At 38.4% G+C, this 22,725-nt stretch overlaps 1 protein-coding gene across 1 annotated transcript; it reads right to left on the bottom strand.

The window, feature by feature from the left end:
- Positions 1-255: 255 nt before the first annotated feature.
- Positions 256-22,508, bottom strand: MED6 (RNA polymerase transcriptional regulation mediator-like protein). Its single transcript, XM_011628476.3, has 5 exons — positions 21,895-22,508; positions 20,405-20,579; positions 9,987-10,056; positions 4,780-4,889; positions 256-920 (listed from the first exon to the last, which is right to left on the bottom strand). The coding sequence occupies exons 1-5, from the start codon at positions 22,149-22,151 to the stop codon at positions 762-764; spliced, it is 771 nt and encodes a 256-aa protein (XP_011626778.2). The 5' UTR covers positions 22,152-22,508; the 3' UTR covers positions 256-761.
- Between the last annotated feature and the right edge of the window lie 217 nt (positions 22,509-22,725).

Genomic DNA, 22,725 nt, shown 5'->3' with positions numbered 1-22,725 from the left:
CACCTTTGTTGTTGATCTAGGGCATCAAACAAATGAGTGTTACAATAACTCCGTACATGCTGCAATACTTTTTGTATAAATCGAGGGATGTAGTACCAATTTGATGCAAAAAAAATTGAAAGAAATAATAAAAGTAATAAAAAACAAGCTAAACATAAGCACAATTCAGAAAAAGGTTTCTTCTCTATACAAGCTAAGATTCTAAAAACCTATGTTTTTTTCTCTTTGAATAATTTCTAAAAATCATGTGAAATAGACCCTCCCAGAACCCCACACGCTTATATATTATAATTCAATATTCAAATACATTATATGTCCATACAATGATTCAAATGACCTATATATTTTAACTTAAACTTAAATTTCATAATGACAATTTTATTCCTATGAACAATCCTTGTCAAAAGTAAATAAAAAATAAAAACCCTAAAATTCCTAATAAGCCCTAAAAATAAAATTATAATATACATCCTCTTGAGGGGGAGAGAGATTACAAAAGAGATAGAGAGACTGCTGCATGGGAGATGAAGTTCAATGGATCATTGCCCATGCCAGATGATAAACAAATGAGACATTACAAAAGAGTGGGAGAGAGAGAGAGAGAGAGAGAGAGAGAGAGAGAGAGAGATGAAGTTCATGGATCATTGCCCATGCCAGAATATAAACAAATGAGAGAGGAAGTTCATGGATCATTGCCCATGCCAGAATATAAACAAATGAGACATTACAAAAGAGAGGGAAAGAGAGAGATGGGTATGTTGCTATCTATCTAATCTAGGTCTTTTAGGGGGCCCTTGGTCGATTACAGGATCAAGGGGCTTGTGTTCTGCATCCATGACTTTATCAGCTATATTAATGGACGACAATGTTGGGGGAACATAACCTTCGGGAAATGGTGGTGGCGGCGGCGCAGGTGGAAGCTATTATGAAAAGAAAACTCATTGATTCAAACAATAACCCAAAAAAAAAACAGAACACTATGAAAAGAATACCATAACAAAACCTAGAGAGAAAGAGAGCAATGCAATTCTTGAGAGAAGCATATGATTATTGGTGCACTGAGAAATGATTAATAAGGGTGGCAATGAGCCAGGGCAGCCCTGGCCAGGCCCGACTGTCGTCCCCATAGGGCTGGTAAAGGTCAAAAACAAATGAGGAAAAATAAAAGAATGAAACAGGAAAAAAAAGAGGGCCTGCACTTGCCCTAGCCCAACCCCTAAATTTTTTAGGGCTGGGCCCACCAAGCCCATCGCCAGTCCTAATGATTGACTATATAGTCAATGCCACTCATAATTTGGCAAACAATGTAACTATTGATTAGCTTTATCACATAACCTATCAATCCCTTAGTGCTTTGGCTCATCACGCCAAATATCCATCGACTTCACACAACTATTCGTGTACTGGTTTTCAAAGTTTTGCTATCTCCATTACTTCATTGTTATTTTGGTTTACTATGAATGACATGAATAGCCATGGTATCAACTTAATTCTCAAATTCCTTCCATAATCAGAATTTATCATGTTAAACAACAAAGAAGAATCGTTTTTACAGTTCAACTCTCGTATCCTTAATAGTAAATACAAATTACTATAATATTGAGCACAAAAAGGCAGCAACGATAATAATGCAAGCAAAAAAAAAAATTCTTTTTTCTTTTCAAAAGTCTTTATAGGCTCATAACACTCATGAACAATGAACGTAAATTCGGCCACCTGCCGCCTAGGCGGCCTGGCTGACAAACCGCCTAATTGTAGCCTAGGCAGTGGGGTCTAGGCGGGCATGCCTAACGTAGACGCCTAGGCGGTCAAGGCGGACACCTAAGCGGTCTAGGCGCCCAAAAAAAAAAAGCAATTTAAATCCACCCAATAAAAAATAAGGGCGGGTATTGCCCTACTCTCTCTCTCTCCCTTTCTCAGGTCAATGTGTAGCGAGCATATGAGAAGAAGAAGAAGATGGACTCCAAGTGTTTGATGCACGCCCTCCCACACACACACACACAAAGATACATATAGACCCCTATGCTCCCTCTTTATATGTAAAAAGAAAAAAAAGAACACGATGACCTCCAAGTGTTCGATGTGAGGTTCCTCTCTCACACTCTCTCTCGACATATCCTCTAAGTGTTCGAGACCTCTCTCTCGCAAATACATATTCAAAAGGAAAAAAGAGGATAATCTTTAAGAATTTCATGCGAAACCTCATGCACACACATACATCCACATGCACACACACACACATGAAACACATACACACACATTCACAAAACATACATACAAAACAACATATGGCCCTCACCCCAACCCCTTCTCTTAGGGCTTCCTTTGTGCCTAAGCGCCCGCCTAGGAGGGCCCAGACCCTTGGCCGCATTGGCCCAGGCTTCCACCTTTTTTAACATTGCTCCTTAAAATCAAATAGAAGCTCACAAACTCAAAACTCATGGAACTCACCACCAAAATTCGTTGGAGGTTCAAACTAGACATGAGACAAATTTACATCAAGTCATTACCTTAAATGAGCTCTTGCACATGAAATTCATTGATTTCAGGCCAAGAACAAATCTATCATTTATAATAACGGAGAAACTACAAAAACAATATTTCATGATAAAACCACATATACTTCTCTCTCAGTAATTAGACTAGAACATCTCTCTTCATTAACTGATAGATTTTCAACACTTTATAGATAGATTACTAGATTGCAAACCATTCTCCCAAATGTCCCCTCAACAGCACATGGGTCAGATTTCAGATCAAGTTAACTTGAGATACAGATATAACTACCAGGTGAAAAAATTGTCACCACACACCAAATACCGCCCCAATGCTGTGGAGGATTGAAACAAGGATATGATATGGTGTATATATTTTGTAAGGAGAAGTATTTGGTACATGGATGACACAATTGATCTTGACCCTGGGATCTGAAATTGGGAAGCTACATTTATTCCATTGACCAGACTCAAAGTCCAAAAGAAACTTTTCTGAACTTTGTAACACACTCAAGCTATATAGTATTTCACATTGGATGGTTACAGGTAATTGTGATTTCCTTGTGCCCAAGGTAAATGCTCTCATAGCAAACAATACCATTTTGTAAATGTTTATGCACTGATGGCGCTCATGTAATTATTTGTGCCAAAGTTTGTAACTTCATATAGCTCCTTAATGGGTACTATACTCTTGTAGAATCACACAGAACAAATGCAAACTTGAATGGTATCTTAGCCATGTTTCCAGTTCGATAATAGGGGTGGCAACAAAGATTGAATTTGAAACAGATGGAACCTTACTTCCTTTAGAGCCATGTGAATTGAAGTGAGAAAGGCAATTTGTTGAAGCAAAAGAGTGGACAACTAAAAACAAGGGTTTTAGGCATTAGAAACACTAACACGTTGAACCAGGCTACAATCTCGAGATGTATCTCTGGATGTAGACTTAACGAGAAGATGAATATTGGAAGGCTGTTAAACTGGAGGAAAATGTTAAGCGCACATAAGTTGGGATGAGCAGCTAGAGAGGCAGACCAAGAAATTGAGGGCTCAGAAATGTAGTTGAGTCATGGTTAAGATATTTGAGAAACAAATCCGAGTAGTGGGTCACAATGGTTCAATCTAAATTTTGGAACACCACATGGAATGTGAGAACTTCCATCTAGAACGTGTTTCCAATAGTCAGCCATTCTATCGATTGGGGACCTCAGTATGAAAATACTTGTACTAAGGAGGGAAGGCAACATTACTTGGGCCTTGTGAAAGGTAGTCGAGATGAGGGGGGGATTTAGTGACATGATTGATAAACAGGTGGTTGTTAGAAAACTACATATGGGGGGTATGTTTAAGCAATTATGAGTTTATGACATAGAGAAAACATCTCAAATAGATATTTTTTAGCTAACTGACATCCTAAGAATATCATGAAAACTACATAAAAGTAGAATAATGGACTTTTTCTCCTTTTCAACATGCTTCTCCCACCAACCCACCCCCCCCACCACTCCCCACAAAAAAACCACCCCAAGAAAAAAAAATAAAAAATAAAAAGAAAAATAAAAATAAAATAAAAATAAATAAAAACTTCTTTTTTTAACCAAATAAGTCGACGTGCAAGCCCCCAAAGTACAAATCTTACGCAATGTCCAAACTTTGGACTCCAAAGCCCAGCCATTTCAATGTAACATAAAGAGTAATTTACGAGCAAATCCTCATAAATCCCTATTATTTAAAAATCCAACCTTACATTCATACCCATTTCCATCGATTTTTAAAGAAGTAACCAACTTTCCCCTATTTCGCACCTCAAAGTCAAAAGTTTTAACTCTAAGACTAATGCATCTCTAAGCTTGGCATAGATACCACCCGTAGGTGGCTCCTACGATCTAGGCAACTTAAGACATTGAAGGTTTTGACTTTCAAAGTCCTAAGTTGCTCATGGACCCCTAGGAGTCACCTTCTGGCAGCTGAGCTGGCTCCAAGATTCCAGGTGAAAGTTATGACCTTTAAGGTCCGAAGATATATAACTTCAAATTGTATGCCAAACTTAGTGATGAATTGATCCCAGAGTTAAACTTTGGATCTTGAAAATCCGAAGTACAGCAATTTAGTCATTTAAAAAATCCAAAAAAGGGTATGAATGTAATAACAGAAATATGGGGGATTTATTAAAGAACGTGAATTCAAGGGGATATACTCATAAATATCTCTAAAATATACACTTACATACAAAGTATAGGTGGTAAATAAGTTGGCCATTACCAATACAGAAGTGAAACTTTACCTTTTTCTGTAGGGATGCGAGTATATGGTCAACACGTTTGAGTTCCTTCAAGTCTATAGCCTCTTTCCCTGGTTTTACTTCTAAGCTAGCACTTTCATTTTCTGTGTCAACTACATGCGCACGTAGAAATCAAATAATCAGTATAAGCTCTATTAAAACATGGAAATGCACATACAGATTGATACCAAAATCAGCAAAGAAACGAAAAACTACAGCACATGAACATTATGATAAGAATTGGCAAAACAATCACTAGCCTCGTTAAGGACCCTAGTTTTATGCATCTTGATGGTGTCAAATATCTGAATTCAAACCATGCAAAAGACATACAAAAAGGTTCTTCCACTTGAAAGGAAAAAAAACAATTTTTCTTGAGATGAAAGGATGGTTGCTTTACAAGCCACAAATAAAAATTTCAACCTAGATGACCTGAAGAAAACCCAAAAGTAATCTCTTAACTCTCTGATTAAGTTATTCTTCATGATGGAATCTACGCAGCTCAAAGCAAAAAATGATCCTCAAACCTTCAGGGACGAAAGTGCCGTCACCATGGAGACAACTCAAACCTCCAGCTATCACATCAGACCCACTATGCTACCCAAGCTACGCCAGAGAGCATCCATCCCATCTCTGCATGCACTGATCCAGGCACAAGATGGACAGATTTGGGATTTTCTTTGGATTTTCAACCATTGGGATTGTATTTTCTGTATTTTCAGGGCCTTTTGTAGTTTAGTCGAGCATTTAGTGTCAGTTTAGGCTGGTCCTTTTTTCTTTTTTTTAATGGGTGGATTTGTCGTATTTTGTTTGTCAAGGGGAAAGTTGTTAATTCGTGATTAGAAGTTCTATTCTTATTAGGAATCCTCTTTAATTAGGGTTTGTGGTCTATAAAGGTCAGGAAAGAAAGGCATGAGTAGTCTTTTGGAGTTTTGTATTGTATTTCCTAGTTTAACAAGAATTAGAGATTGAACCTTGGGTTGTACGTTTTAGTGTTCTAAAAGGAGGGCCGGACAGCGCAGAGGTGGCCACCTAGGCAGTCCAAAGGGCCTGGGCAGCTCACCCAGGCCTAGGCGGTAGGGAACGCACCTAGGCAAGTGCCTAGCTCCCAGCCCCGGGCGGCCACCCAGGGGAACAATGGGCATTTTTTGGGTTTTTTTTTTTTTTAATAAAATGGGGATAAGGGTGGGTTTTAGTTTCCTTAAAACATAAACCCCATTAGAGCCTATTTTAGACAGAAAACAATAAAAAACTAGTTTTTTGTGATTTCCATAAGATCAAAGTCTTTCTCAAAGTTATGAGAAATCAATCTAAACATCACCCCATTGAAATTAGATTTAATTTTGAAATTTTTATAAGTCTATTAGAGGGTTTTTTAGAAGATTTTGACTTTAGCAAACATCTCAGAGGTAGAAGTTTGGAGATCGAGCAATCAAAGTTAGTGACAATTTTTATTTTTTAGATTGCTTATATTATTTTGAGATGTTTTTTTTAGGATCTAATCGAAGTAGCGATCTGGGTAGGAAATATGGCTATAACCCAAATCTTTTGGATAAAAATTGCATAAGATGCAATTATTATGAAAAAGATACAAATGGGGGCATATGATGGTTTAAGAAACATCTTGCCAGTATCAGGGGGCATGTTGCCCCATGTAAAAAAGCTCGTGATACTATTAGAGAGGAGATAAAAAAATTTATGAGCATTGTAAAAAACAAAAAAGATGAAAGAAAGGCATCTATAGCAGAGATGAGATCTAGGGTTTGGGTCAATTTTGATGATGGTAGTGATCAAGACGGAGAGGGATGTCAAGAGGTAGAACAATCCTAGACTAGGGGGAAGGAAAAGGGAGTTGTACTTGGTTCTGGGAGTGGGGGGCCTAAGAGGCCTTGGGTTAGAGGGCCCATGGGTTGTTGCTATGAATTAATGTGCTATCTTGGATTATGGACTAAAATATGCCTCAATATGTAATTTTTTTATTTTTTTACAGAAAACCTGACCCTTAAACAACTTTTCTTTCTACTGGGCCACCCAAGTTCTGGGCATCCGCCTAGGCACTGGGCAGCCTGGCCCACCTGTCGCCCAGCGTTTTTTGAAACACTGATAAGCATCTTTCTTTATTCCAATCAATTTCTAAGAACTTCACACTTTGTTTCTGCTTGTTAGTTCCTATACACCATCTGGTACCAGAGTAGGCTCGTTCCCAAAGCACCTAGACACTGGAAGTTTGCATGATGGCTGCCAGACGAGGTCAAGGAGGCTCTGGTCGTGGTGGTGGTTTCTCCACATCGTGAGATCTCAATGATCTAATTAGGAGATCCAACGACCTGGAACACGAGCTGCGCCAAACCCATTGGAGAAGTCTCAAGGACCTGATCATGAGCTGCATTGAAATTATTTTATTCGAAGTTGGATCGTTCATGGCATTAACAAATCCTAGTCGGCAGATAAAAACCCTTTGTTTATTTAGCCATTGTTGCTTAAGCCTTTAGCAGATCTCTCTCTAGGCTCCATCATCATAGGTCTCTTGTGGGCTTCAAGCCTTCTAAAGTGGGTGAGGAGATTATTCATCTCCAATACACAAACGACACCTTGGTGTTCTGCAATGCCTGTGATATCGCAGTCGATAACCTTCAGCATTTCCTAAGGATCTTCAAAGTGGCCAAAGGCATGGAAATCAACATGGCCAAATCCAAGCTCATAGGTTATCTGTTGGCGACAATGACCTCAAAGCTTTTACTTTGAGGTTGGATTTTGCCCTCCAAGTATCTTGGTCTCCGTTTTTATCTTGGAGAACCCATTAAAAGTATTTAGGATCCCATAGCTGAGAAATTCCAGAACTATCTGGCCTTATGGAAAGGTAGATTCCTCGCCCTTGGGGATTGAATCAACCTTCTCAAGTCTACTCGATCCTACATTCCTATTTATTTTATGTCCCTTTTCATTATGCCTGTGAGCATCATCGACACCTGAGAGAGACTTGTGAGATCCTTTCTTTGGTCGAGCGAGGCTTTTTTCTTTTTTTTCTTTGAATATGTTAACTTTGTGTGGGGTAACGAAAGTAAGTACAAGAGTATGGAGAGTAAAGGCACCCTTCAAAACAGGGGCCCTATACAAAAACCACAAGGGTCCAAAAAATGTACGACCTCAGGAGGGCAACCAAAAAATGCTACACAGTAACAACTGATAGATACAAAACAGGTTCTCCATGCACAAAAAGGTGATATTGAGTCCCCTAAAGATCATGTGGCGTGCTTGTCGATTGTGTAGTGCCATCTTAAGCAAGGTAGTCAGCGGCAATGTTGGCTTCCCATGAGATATGAATCCATGAAACGTGAATAGCCCTGCAGAGTTGGGAAATCTCATCCAAGATATGTTCAAACCTCCAAGGGCAGGGGGAAGAACCAGAACCCCAAGCTATCACATTCTTGGAGTCCCCACTCAATGACCAAGTTTGGATTCCAGGAGGGGATGAAGGCTTTAAGGCCTTCACGAAGGGCCATGACCTCAGCAGTACTAGCGTCAGAGAAACTGATAGGGCGAGAGTAAGGGAGAAGCATATGTTCATCTTTATTTCTGAAGAGTCCCCCAATGCCTGCAAGTCCCGGAATGCCCAAGGAGCACCCATCAAAATTCAGCAGGAACTGGCGAAGCATCTAAGCACAAATTCCACCTCGTGGCTTGGACGAAAGTTTGTCAACCCAAACACCAAGGAGGGTTGGGCATTTCTGCTTGAGGCCCATGAACCTTGCCCTCCTGGGCAAATGGTAGTGGTGTCTCGCTACACAGCATGACATTCTCTGGAGAGAAGTCTTTCTTGTAAGTACAGGATCAACTCCTTTTATTGGTTTTCTACCAGTAGACCAAATGCTAATTCCTCTAGTATCTATAAAAGTATCTACGCCTATAGAGATAGGTTCATGTCCGTTATCATATTCAAATCTAAATGTGCCGACTGGGTCTCCTTTTGGAAAGATACTTGGGTCAAAAATCAGCCTTTAGAGGATGCTTGACCGGGACTCTTTCTGGTTGCTAGCCTTCCCCATGCCACTGTTGCTCAATCCTTTGAGTTCTCGGATGACAGGATCACTTGGACACCAACATTTAGAAGACCTCTTTCAGACACAGAACCTGAAGACCATTGCCTGTTTCACCAGCTCCAGGCTGTGTTTGTTTCACCTACTGTGCACGATAAAATTATTTGGACCAAAACCCACTCTGGTAGATTCATTGTTTCTACTTTTATCGAGTCCTCTCCCATACGTATTCACCCACATCACCTAAACCCCTCCATCTAAAGACTGGATCACCCCTATCCCAACCAAAGTTCAAGCTTTCTCCTTGCTGGTCATTTCTAACAGAAACCTTACTGTGGACCAGCCACAAAGGAGAGGATGACCTTTAGTTAATCATTGTATAGTCTGTGTCTGGATGCTGAAGAGGCGCATAGCCATCTCTTTCTCCATTGTAGGGTGGTGTCTAATCTATGGGAACAAATGATCAGAGACTTCAATTGGCACTGGGTCATCCCTATCTCAACAGAATGACTCTTTTCAGCCTACTTCTCCCCTCCTTATCCCAAATCAGCCTCGTTCATCTGGAAAGCTTCAGTTTTGGCTATCCTATGGATATCTGGGTGAACGCAACTCTAGAATTTTTAGGGCAAACAAGAGAACTATACCAGTTATGGTGGATTATATCAGAAGTATCACCATTCTTTAGGCAATCAACCACAAAGATCTCAAAGGCTACTCTAACTGTCAGACCACCCAGGAAACCAATCTTTTATCCTCACTAAGGTAAAGTTGAATTTCATAGTCTACCCCTGAATTACCCATAAAAGAGATTCAGCTACTCACTCTTTGGCCTTTAATAAAGCAGAATGGAGAACCAGGATTCATGTAACCGACCCCAATTACTTGAGAAAAGGCTAAATGATAATGATGATTCAGCTACTCACTTTTTTAATTGTCCACCACTGCTTTTTTTATTCTGCCACCAACAGTGTGTTTGGATAATTAAAAAGGTGAGTGGCTATGTGCTGCAACAGCTTAAGAATATTTTTTACTAGTGTCTGTTTGCGCACAATTACAAATAATCAAACAAAAAATTATTGAACAAGATAAAATTTCTCTATTTGGATAAAATAAAAAGTTCATGTTTTGTAGAGATCAATTAAAAAGAGACAGAAATCGCATCTAGTCACATACCATATCCAATCTTCTCTAATTTGGAGGCAGCCATTGTAAAAGCTTTCGATATGTGATGAAGCGCACGTGCCTGCCAAAAAAAAAATGAACTAGGTCAAGACAAACTTCCATGGCTTCTAAAATTGGTTCGGAGTCCTTGATGACTAAGAATGTGCAAAAGTATACTGACATAGCATTCCAAAAACATTGTATGGTGCTGACATAAGATTAGATCCAATACTACCAGATAACCCCTTCACCAAGAATGAAATATTTGACTGCCTAGGTGGCCTGACCGACAATCTACACCTAGGAATGACCAGAGTCTGGTAAATAGCAAGATCAAATCCAGAGATCGTTGACTCGACTAGGATTGACCCGGAAGCATTTTTAGTCTCGAGGAAACTCAAAATCACCAGAAGTTCCTTTGAGTTTCTAAACATGATACAAGAAAACAACTTTAGAACTCCATAAGAGAGAGTCTTTAGTGTTTCTTTCTTCTATCCATTCTAGAGGGAACCAATCATATTCCCCAACAAACTGAATCAAAATATCCTCTAGACATGAACTTAGCAAGTATCACTATTAAGTATTAAAAATAAGAAATTAACAAGAAATTGCTGCATTCCTAAAATATGGAAAGAAGAGCAAATTCGAAAATTATAGTTCCTGTTCTAGTTCTTGATGCAGACTACTTCCAAAAGGCATAACTTTGTCCCGTGGTGTCTGTTTGGGTGAACCAAAGCTCATTACAAAATCTCCTCAAGAATTGCAATCATTATTTCAAAGGATTTTTCCAAATGGGAGTGTTTCAGATTTCAAATCATGGCAAAAACCTGATGGCGTTGACAAGTATTGCGAATAATGCAGTTTTGAGATTCCTAGAACAGTAAGATTCTTTTCTAGATTTTATTAGGGTTTGTTAAGTTGTTGAAGGAGTCGTTTACTTTAGGAACGAGTTAGGGGATGACTAGGATTCATTTCGGTGAGTTTTGACAGGTTTTCGTACCTATTTAAGGATTGGATTGACTGAAAAAGGAAGGTCATTTTGTACAGCAATTTTGTATGACTTATGGGCAGATTTTCTGCGGTTCCCTGCTACCATTGCAGTTTCTTAGCCTAATGCAGCCTAATGTAAGGAGTATAGAAACTTATAACTATGCCTTGAACTTTTATTCTTTCTTTCTTTCTCTTTTTTTTTTTTGTTGTTTTTGTGGGTGGGTTGTGGGGGGGGGGGGGGGGGGGGGGGGGGGGGGGGTGGGCGCATTAACAAATTTGTTGTTTCCTGAAATGATGCTTAATGGAAGATAGAAATCATGACACATTGCTTTGATTTTCCTTCTCTTTAGTATATGATTTAAACTTGTATTCCTCGCTTCCATGGGCTACATTTCTTAAGGCACCAAACCAACAAAGCATGTCCGGGGACATAAGTTTGGGATACCAATGTTTCTTTGTATAAGTTAATCTTCTCAAAAAAAAAAATATCTCCTAGTTTTTACACATATTTATACATAAGTTATGTTCTAAAGTCTAGACGCAAGCATTCAAACATCTAGATACATGCATGCAAACAAAATGTACAAATATGTTTTTTTGATGAAGTTGTTAACTTACAAAATGTACAAATATTTATTTTATCACGACACATAAACAAACAGACATATATTATACATGCATGAAAACATTCACCCATAGAAGCACCTCTCTCCCTCAGAGAAGGCAAACTCACTGTGAAAGCAGAAGCAGAATCATAAATGAAGAGCAGGGGCAAAAATAATTTCAAAAGCCATTGCTTAGGCAGATCCTTCAGAGCAGGAGTATGACGCTAGAAGGAGAACCTAATTCTTAAAATTGCAAGCCACCATAGCACAATAATCATTTGCATATGGCAGCTTCATAAAAGCTTTATATTTGCACCAAATGATCCCAACCTTTCATTCGAGAACTAATATAGGCTACATATGACATGAAGTTCAAAGTTGGCCCACAAATCTAATAGCCAACCCCTTAACAATGTCATTCCATGTATCTTCTCAAATGTCCTAGCTACATCGCAGTCTAACAATGCACAAACTCCAACATGAGATTGATATGATGGGCATGTGGGTGTCATAACCACATCAAGGCAGTATAACAGGTCAACCATGTGATCATTAGGAAGCAGAAAATATAACTTCCAACAATAAAAGTAGTTCACTTCACAAGTGAAGTGGATGGTAAACCACATCCATTTATTTACTACACTGTAAACTTAGAAACCATAAAAACAAACACTAATATGTTATAGTCAGGCTTTAATCATTTCCACTTCAGAGGTGAGAAGAACCACAATGCAAAACGAACTCACAATAAATTCCCTTTCCACAGATGTAATCTATTTCATGCAAATCTGTAGGTAGTCAACTATGAGCATTCATTTAAAATCGTCCATAAATCGATTTGATGTTAAAAGTAAAACAATTTCTTACAATTTAAGAACTTAGTTTAGGAGGGGGTGATACAGTCAGCTTTCAGAAATAAATTTTCACTAAGATGTCTGTTTGGGGTGATCTAAAGCTTAAATCCAAGATCTCATACCTTATCTCTATGGGTTTTTCACAATTCAGATGTTTCAGGCTTCAAGTCGTGGTGGTTGAAAGCCTGTGGGAAATGTTAGTGAGGAACTTTATTTTCCCAAGTGTGGTAGGTCTTCGTTTTTGTCCTTGTTGTAATTGGAAATGCAAATTTAGTTTTCCTTAAAATTTTGGGCTTTTACAAAGTAAGGTTCATAGACCTTTGAGTTCCTAGAGTCTTGTTTCCTATGCTTTTAAGAGTCCAGGTATAGGTCAAACAGAACTAGGAACTCTCAATATATATTCATTAGGCCTATGGCCAATTCATTCAAAGTTGAATTGAGAATAAAAACTAAATTCTTTTAGTGCTGTGAGGTCATATTTTGAGAAGCGATTCCCCCATCTTAAGAACATTTCTCATCTTAAGAAGATTTCTCAACTTTTTAAGAGGGAGTGAGTCCACAACTCTAGCATAAGATAAGAAAAGTTTCACAGACAAATTATAAGCCTTTTCCATTTGCCTCTTGTGCGGCACATTCCCATCTAGGATTCCCAACAACCAAACTTGTCATTCATTCAAACCCTTCCATAAAGACTAGCCATACCTGTCCAAACTCGACGTAAAATCACTTAATATCTATCCCAATCATATACCTAGCCTCCATAGCCTTCAAACCAAAGTTTAAACCCTAGATTTGCCCTATATTTCATCATCCTGACCTTGTTAGACCTACTATATTCCAACAAGGTATTCCTCTCTTAAATCCCTTGAACCAATTCCTAATTATTGCAGCAATCATACCAAAATATTCCCATAAACCTGGCCTAAGTCCTACCTCATTTAGGCCTCTCATCATACAGTCCTACTCAAGACAGGAATCCCAAGACATCCAAAACCCTACTGTCCTGATATTTATAGAAATAAAAAACTCTTCAAAACTGCTACAGCCTAAGCAAACTAGAAATCCGAATTGTAACCAAACCCTTTCTTTCAAACACCTCGTGCACTCACGTAGGAGCTAAGCCCCCATGGCCAGGCATCAGTTTGGTATTAGAAGCAAATTGTTCCTTGGGAGATTGCTTTATCTTCAGGCATGTCAAATTGAAAGGTTGTATCTATGCCTCTTGTCTTTCCCCGAACCAAAGGAACAAGCTTTTATTGCAACTCATGGATCAAATGAACACCATGCAACAAATTCCCGATGTTTTGGTTGAAGAATAACCCACTACTCATAGATCAGCTGTCAATACAATGGCAATAGAAATAAGGGCAACAACAATAAAAAGTAACCAGTCATGCTCCTTTTAAAGGAGGTAATAGTGAAAATGTCGTACCTTTAAGAGTTGCTGAAACATTGATACCCTTTCTAAGGTGGAAAAACTTGAAGTTGGTGGTCAAGAAGGAGCTTTACAGCTAACCACCACCCTCAGACAAGCCCTTTATCAAGATCGGGAAGCTGTGGGTAAAATCCATCTATAGACGAATTTTAAGGGCACAAATTTGAAGCGTTATGCATTTAATATGTGATCCCATCCATGATGACATACCAGACAAACAAAATTGTGAGAGAAGTTGTTTATGAGATCATGGAAAAAGATGATGACATGATTCCCTTTGGTGAAGTTAACATTGCTTCCAAATTCTTAAAAGCAACAGGAAAAGGATCGAAGATGACAAAGGATCTAAACGTATACAAGTTCAGTTCGAAACTTGAGGATGAGTAATCCCCAATCGAGAGGGGATGATGCAGCCAACTCTTGAATAAAGTAACTTTTTTGCTTAATGCCCACTTGTCTGATCCAAAATCGAAGATCGATCTACAACCCTAATCTCTATGGGTATTTTTGTAATCCCAATGTTTGGGGCTTCAAAATCATGGTTGAAAGCATGCAACAATAATTTGTTACGAGTTTTATTTTCCCAAGTGTGTTAGGTTTCTTTCCTTTCATTTTTGAAACCATATTGTAATTGGATTTTAACTTTAGTTTCCTAAAGTTATTGGGGTTCCAAAAACTAAGGTTCCAATCCTAATGGGATTAGAAACCTTTGCAGTACATATTTTTTGAGCCCTTTGGAATTTGTTTTCTATGCTTTCAAAAGTCCGAGTATAGGGCAAATAGAACTTGGAACTATCTATAAAATCCTATAGTCAATTCATTCAAAGTTGAATTGAAAATAAAGACTGAATTATTTCTTTTAGTGGTGTGAGGCCATCTTTGTAGGACTGGTTCCTTCACCTCAAGGATAGATCCCTCAACCTCTTTTTTGTAGAGAAAGTGATTATACAACTCTAGCTAAAGATTAGGAGAGTCACCCTGACAAGGTAGAGCATTTTCCTCAACGTAGCAGGAAAAAGAAAAAAAAGAGCATTATCTTATCCCAACGAGCTAGCACATCCCATCTACTCATACCCTTCCATAAATCCCACCCATGCTCCTCGGACCTAAGTAAACTTGCTCAATAGCTACCCTAACCAGTGTTTTAAAATGTGGGATGCGGCCCTGATGCGGTGGGGGGCCGATGCGGCGATGCGGCCCGGATGAGGGTGCATCGCGATGATGCGGTCAATAAATGTAAAAAAATTCTAAAAAATTTTAAAAAATAAGTTAATGCATAGAAACAAATATGAAGGTGATATAAGTGATAGTAGGTATTTTAGTTTAGTGATTAACTTCAAAACTATTAGTTGTCGGAGATTTTGTATCCAGTTATCCACCCATATAAGTATTTCCACAGAGCAAGCATATCACACAATTTCTATCTTTGAGATTTTTTAGTTTAGCATATTTCCAAGCCGGATCCTTATTTCTAGAAGATTGGAAAGAAAACATTGCCCCAAAAATATGTATAATAGTAACATTGTACAAGAAGGAAGAAAAATTTACCGACTCTGTGAAGTACTGCTCGATTTCTTTACGACTTCTGAAACCCCCGATTTTTTATCACAAATTCACCCTAACACCTCCAAATCAACAATCAAAGGCATCCAATGAACATCGAAGTATCAAACAACCGCCAAATCAACGATTTCAATGAAAAAAAAAATCCGCCTAAATTTTTTTTACCTCGATTTGATGCAAAACAAACCACAAAAGTGGCTGAAAATCTTCGTTTAGGGCCCCTAATACCCCCCCAAACAGTGTCCCTAACATTTGGATGGTAGACCATTTTGCCCCTCCCCGAGGGGCAAAACAGAAAAAAAATTCGGTGGACATTGTAGCAATGGGATGCAGTGCGATGCGGCCTATGCGGGATGTGACTACGATGCGACCTGATGCGGCGCATATGCGGTGGCATCTGTCAAAAGCGCATATGCGCCTGTTTCTAATGCAGATGCGAGCGCATCCCGCATGATGAGGCCGCATTTTAAAACACTGACCCTAACAATACCTCCACTACCTTTGAGGCCTTTAAACTTTAGTTTTAAAAATGGATTTTCCCTAATTTAACCCTAGAATGCATCTTATCTTGCTGGTCCTGCTGTATTCCATCATAGTATTCCTATCCTAAAACCCTTCAACCAAATCCTAATTGTTGCAATAATCATACCAAAAACTTCCCTAGACTTAGCCTAATTCCAACACATTTAGGCCTCCTATCATCCACCTCCTACTCAATGTAGGAGTCCTCAAGACTTTAAAAACTTGAAGGTCATGATCTTCATAGAAACCCAAAACCATTTAAAACCAATGCTTTCGTTTGTTAGGGAAGCTCATCTATTCAACAATTCGCCAATATGGATTAGCAAGTAGGCCACTTCTCTGGTGTGAGAATCGGACAATAAAAAAACAAAAAAGGGGAGAAAAAAGGGGAAAATTAATTAAAAAAACACTGTCAAAAAACCTGGCAATCCGGATCCCCCAGTTCTCTAACTGGATCGCCTCGTTCGAGTCGGCCCAAACAAGACAGATTCTTGGTTCCGACCTGGAACTGGTTTGTTCGGAACCAATTCCTAATCCAAATCGGTGATGGATCAACAAGCTTTTAAACAATGTTTAGAATTCTTCATAACCTAATTAGAATTCTCAATCATTTAGAAAACGTTCTTTAAACAATGTTTATAACTCTTAAATCGTAACCTAATTAGAATTCTAAATCATTCGGAAACCTTTCTTGCAACACCTTCCTCACATGTATACTCTAGGAGTCAAGCCCCCTTGGTCCTAGATCAGGGGAAATAGGTTTGAGAAACAATTTGGATAATAAGTGCAGGGAATGGAGTGTCCAAAGAGGATACTTGGGGAAAATGTTGAAAATCAAATTATGAATTTCGTCATGTGTGCTCATGAGCCCATTAGATCTTGCACTTAGTTTAAGAACATAGATAATCGGTTGTCGTACACATCAGAATGATTGCCTTAAACAATATTACATGAAGACATCAATATTTAAACATCAAGAGTCTTTGAAGCCATAGAGGTTAATTATATAGTAAGACCATTTACCTTTAGTACAATGAGGTCACTATCAACTTTGGTTGTTAGATGTGAAATCTAACAGTTAGGGTGTGTTTGGGTGTATTTTGAATCAAACACCCCAAACTGCCATCAACCCCATCTAGACATTGCAAAGTTTCAAACTGGAAAAAAAAGTGGGTACGACTTCCCAAAACAGGTGCACAAAGCCCAAGGATGGACATCAAAACCCTTCTATTGCCCAATAAGCCCAGGCAAAGAGGGACTACAAGGGGGAAGTCAAGCATTGTAGTCCACCATCAGCAAAAGCCAAATCACCAATCAAACAGCCATTCAACATTTGATACAAGCCAATATGCCAATCATATATGCAAAGACCTACAATAGACCCTTAAAACGGTTCCGGAATGGGATGAAATTTGGAAGATCCTTGATAAATGCTAAGAGAGGTCTCTCTAGCAAAAATCAAGGGACCATCAAGAGACACCGAACTGTCGAACCAATGGACAGAATTTTAATCTAGAGAGCCATTGACCTACCCTCCAAATTTCAAGGCATTCAAACATCATTTGATCCTAATTTTGGGGCTTCAAAATCGAGGGTCAGTATTCCACCAACTGTGGTACTATTACCATAGCCAGTGCATCAAAACAGGTTCCGATTAGCAAAGCATCCAGTAACAAACAATCTCAGACTAAAATGAAACTTGATGAGACTTTAATCCAAGTCTCACCAAGATCAATCACAAATTTCCAATCATTTGGGCATCGTTTGACCCACTTTCCAAATGGATCAAGATCAAAATTACTATTCACACCAATGGTAGATGCCCTATTCCCACCGCCAGTAGGTCAAGACGACTGTAAACAGCATCCAAACTGCAGTGATGCCCGAGCCTTGTTCCATCGATCTCTCCAATACCCCATGGTGGATTCAGCTGATATTTGAGGGAAACGTTTCTCACTCATCCACCTACAAGCTCAGAAGGGTCCTATTTCAAGACCAAAGTCACACAGGGACTATTGCCTACATCTGACAGAATGACCTCCATTCCTTCATTAATTTCTCTCAAACAATAAAGCATTTTGAGCTGAAATTAGGTAGATACAATCCTTGCTCAATGTCCTAAAGCTCATATAACCTTTGAAACCATCTGCTTCAATATTTGAGATTGGATCAAGGTAAAAAAAGGACTGCTGCAAAATGACCTTGGAGCAATGATTCATCCATAACTCCATGGATGAGGAATTTTCGGATGGATGCTGAGCTATAAGATTCTTAACCCATTCCTCATCAATCTACGGAACAAATTTGGCTCAAAAATATAACAATTTGGCCAAAATAAAGGGGCAAACCAGTTTACCAAGTTGAACCCCAAGTTTCAAGGGGAAAACTTTGATATTCCCACTCAAAACATGTAATTGACTAACCCCTAAATCCAAAACGTGGCAAAAACCATAACTTCACCCCCAAGGCTATAAATACCTCAAGCCATGGTCATTTAAGGGACCCTGGTCTATTAATCTTTTGGTTAGCTTTGAGTGATTAGTCTCTTGCCTTGATAGCCTTAGGGAGAGAGACAAAGTCTAGTGAGAGAAAAAGAGAGCCCTAGAGTGAGAGTGCTAAGAATAACCCTGGAGAGCTTCATCCTAAGAGGGAGATGATGCTTGATTTTCATCATTAGGTGTAAAGAATCTAAAGCTAAGGGGTGAGATCAAGCAATCAAAGCTTAATGATTGATGGAAGATCAAAGGCCAAGAAAACCAAAACCTAGTCTAAACAAGATTGAGTCTCAAGCTCCCTCCAAATTGCAGGAGCTGAGTGAGAGTCGTGAAGGACGAGCACACCCCCATTGTTTAAGCAAGCTTGTGTTTTCCTACCCTAACTCTTCTTGCTGAGGGTATAGGTCTTGATAGAGAAGAATGGAGGAACATGATTCATGTAGCTAACCCCAAATAATTGGGATAAGGCTTGGATGATGACGAATTGACAGTGTATCACTCGCCAAAATCTGGAAGATCATGAATCAACAGTTCACTTATATAAGGCCTGGAGCAAGTCACTGAACCCTTTCTTTTATATTCAAATTTGATCCTTGATTTGAGTTGTGCTTTGTGGTATCTCTGGTTCACGTCAATTGGAGTCTAAAATTGATTTTCTAAAACATCTTTTCTACTAAACTCACAGCGAGAAATCAAGGTGTGCCTTTGATTGGGCTCAAATTTCCAAAAAAAAAAAATATTCTCGTAACTTTGTGACCCCAAGTTGTAGGACTTCACAAGATTGTGACCTTATACCATATGTAACAGGTATTATACTATACAATCCCATAAAAATATTCACAAACTAATTAAATACAGTCAATAACAAAATAATCAAATACTAAAATCCAATATTACCTTACTACAGCTCCATAGGGAGTTATATTCAGTGAGTCTCAATAGAGAGACAAAAATAACATGGCTGAGAAAAGATTAGTCTGAAGCTAAGCTGAAGAAATGTTTTTCAAAATGTTCTAAAAAATTCGGACCTTGTTTGCAAAAAAAATGGGTTTTAATCAGAGTTTCATTATCATGATCTGGATGCATGGAAATATGTCCTACAAATGCAACTATATTACATATGCTACCATAAGTTACTTGACAGCACCGAGTAAAACTCACTTTCGACTCAGAGAAACTGGCTTAATCAACTCTACTCATCTAGTGGCCATGTTTTATAAATGAAAAACATGGGATGTGCCCAAATGTTTTGTTGTGTTTTGACACATAAATGGCATACATATTGTGAGGTGGTAAGAACATGGTTTGACATGGTGACCAGTTTCCAGAGCATGCTACTGGAGAAATTAGTTTCCTGCTTGCTAACAAGTTTTTGTGCATCTATCATCAAATCATTAAGCAAAGCCTAATGATCAACAAAATGCCATAGCAGCCAAACCACATTCTCAAGAACTGTATAAAAGCATTTAAAATTCCCATAGCCACAAATATTAAAACCAGCCCTTGAAAAAACCAAAAAAAGGACCAAGAGAAAATGATTAAACCGAAAGCAAGGATGTGGATGAAGATATGATGCAAGAGTTGGATATCCAACAAGCTCAAATCAAACTCAACCTCCTTGACCACAGGTAATGATTTAATCATGTTCCTTTTGAAACCAATTATACACCCCCATGATTTATATCAAATAAACAAATCTGTCTCTTCACATCTGTAGGCAGGCGACTTGTCCCTCTTCCAGTTTACATTATTCTAGCAATGACCAGCTCCCGAAATTTCAGATGTGAGAGCCTAATCAAATTTCATACAGCATAATTTTCATGAAAGGTCATATGCTGGTCCTCAATAAAAGATAATTTACAACCCAATACAACATCCTCGAGGCAGACGGTATATACAAATGCTACCACGGAAAATAATTTTCTACTGATACTAATACTAAATCCAAAAAAAACAAAGTACTCACAATTCGAGATGCGAAGACATTAGAGAGCTGTGGAGCTTGGTAAATTGAACCATCTAAGATGTAATATGTTAGCATTGGGGTCACTTTCTCAGGCCCATCTCTCTTTTGCTTACGAAACACAAAGAGGTGAGGCTCCATAACTTCATTAAGCATGTACTCGATCCCTGTCATTTTCCTATACAATACAAATGAAACTGATTTCTTATGTACTGAATCAAGAGATGGTGAATATTAGAAAAGAACCCCATTTACGAATGGAAAGAAGCCAAATTTTCACTTTTTCCTTTAAATTATAAAATGGACCCCCTGAAATTTTTTGTGTGGGATGTAGTTTGTATTTCTTCCTGAAAAAGAGGCCTTTGTTTTTTGAGTGGAGAAACAAACATTGTTATTACTAGCAGACCAAAATCACGAAATTGCTTAGAGAGAAATATCTCAAATTCCATGAGTTCTTTACCCGACCACAAACTCCACTTTTTTTTGTTTTTTCTGGTAAATGTTAATGCAGTATTAGTTATCTTAGTGCAGTACAAAAACACCCCTTTAGGTGACCCACAAGCTCCATTAGAAATTCACATGGCAGGAAAGTCAGTTATTCATTTGTATATGAACATCAATCCAAGTCGCCTTCAAAATATAATCATATTCGGCTATTTCAGTCATTTAGCATTTAACCATACCTCTAAAACCCAGAAAGATAATGAGGAAAAAAGAAAAGGAAAGCAAATAAAGACTAATTTGGGAGAAAATTAAAAGAAATTCACAAGAAAACCAATATAAACAGCAGTTACTTAAAAATCATACTTTCTGGTAAAAGGTAGACCATGTGAATTTCAAATTGTTGCGACCAGAAATTTCAAGTTAATTTTCATAATTAAAAAATCATATCCAGTGAAGCTAAAAGAATTTCTTATACAGACAGAGAAGATACGATATGTTGACACATGACTTGCAAGAATCAAATTCAGTTAAATCACCGAGAGAAATATCCCAAAAAACATAATAAGCAACACAAAGATTACAACCATAAAAAAACCATATTCCCGATTCAATTCATGCGAAATAACACTAAATTCTCATTAGAAAAAAGTAATCAAAATGAAAATATGTCGTAAAAGAAAACAATTATCAACATATCCCAACAAATTTCAAATAATTTCTAAAAATATCATCCAAACAACCTAGAATCACCAAACATATAACAATAAACCTAGGACTGGCAACAGTCCAGACCCAATATAATCCATGAAAAACAAATAGAAAAAGTACAAGGAAAAAAACGGCCGGGCCAGGCAGGACAGGTCTGGGCACATCTTGTGGCCCAGACCCAATGTGCCCCGCGTTTTTCAGGGCCATGCCGACCCATTGCGAACCCTATTTGTAAACCTGAATTTCCTCTATAGTACATCATAAACCCTGAAATTCAAATAAATTTCACCAAAATCCCCAGAAAACTCCAAATAATTAGGTTTTCGGAGAGCTTAACTTACGAGAGCTGAGAGATATCGAGTGGATGAATGGATCTCATGCGCAATTGCTCGTTGTTGCAGGTCCAGTCATAAAATGGAGACAACGCAAAGTAATCAAACACTAAGTTCCTGTCAAGAGGATAGGTATTGAGCCATAGCTGATCTCTGAAACAGATTCCGGTCATGTCAGTGCCTGGAGGTGGAGGAAGGCTCTGGTTCGCCTCCATATTGGTAGGTGGCGCCGCTAAATTTGGAGGAGGAAGAGGCGTCGCTGCCATTTTAGGCGGGAAAAAATACGTCCTCAAAATTCACGAGACTATGAAAGGGCCAATAAGCCAGAGTATGAAGCTCTTCAGTTTGAGCTTTGGGGACAACAACTGGCCTTTTAAATGGGGAAAGTGAATTGCAGTCCTCATGACTGTCATGGAATCCATGTGGTTATGAGGGCCATCACCGTCCAGTCAATATGTTGGACGATGATGGAGATAGATGGAGCCCACGATAGAACTCATTTTAGGATCCAGTCTCTCTCTTTAACCGTCCAAAGCATGAACTGACGGAAAATGACCTAACTGCTAATTTATCTCACACCCTTGTGGTCATGAGAATGATAGCATGTATCATACAAACCCTAGAGGAAGCGGAAAATATCCATTATAGATAGGGCATGGTTTCTATGTAAAAATGAGTTCCCTTTTAGAAATCTATTCTGATATGAATTTTTTGACCTAATTTTTAAAGACATATGATCTCTAATATGAATATCATGAATATGAATAAATAAATAAATTTTAAAAAATTAAAAATAATAATTTTATGATAAAAATATTTAGACTTCTAGTTTCAATTGTT

This window comes from Amborella trichopoda, chromosome 5 (genome assembly GCF_054954075.1).
Source record: "Amborella trichopoda isolate Santa Cruz 75 chromosome 5, AtrichopodaSantaCruz75HAP2 v2.0, whole genome shotgun sequence".
NCBI lineage: Eukaryota > Viridiplantae > Streptophyta > Magnoliopsida > Amborellales > Amborellaceae > Amborella > Amborella trichopoda.
The sequence above is the reverse complement of the archived record's forward strand: the minus strand, read 5'-3'. Positions and strand labels throughout refer to the sequence as shown.

Coding starts and splice junctions, on each gene's coding strand:
- MED6 (XM_011628476.3), bottom strand. CDS start 22,151: ATGGCAGCGACGCCTCTTCCTCCTCCAAATTTAGCGGCGCCACCTACC. Junction 20,580..21,894: donor CTCGATATCTCTCAGCTCTC/GTAAGTTAAGCT, acceptor TGTATTGTATAG/GAAAATGACAGGGATCGAGT. Junction 4,890..9,986: donor ATTAGAGAAGATTGGATATG/GTATGTGACTAG, acceptor GTGCGCATGTAG/TTGACACAGAAAATGAAAGT.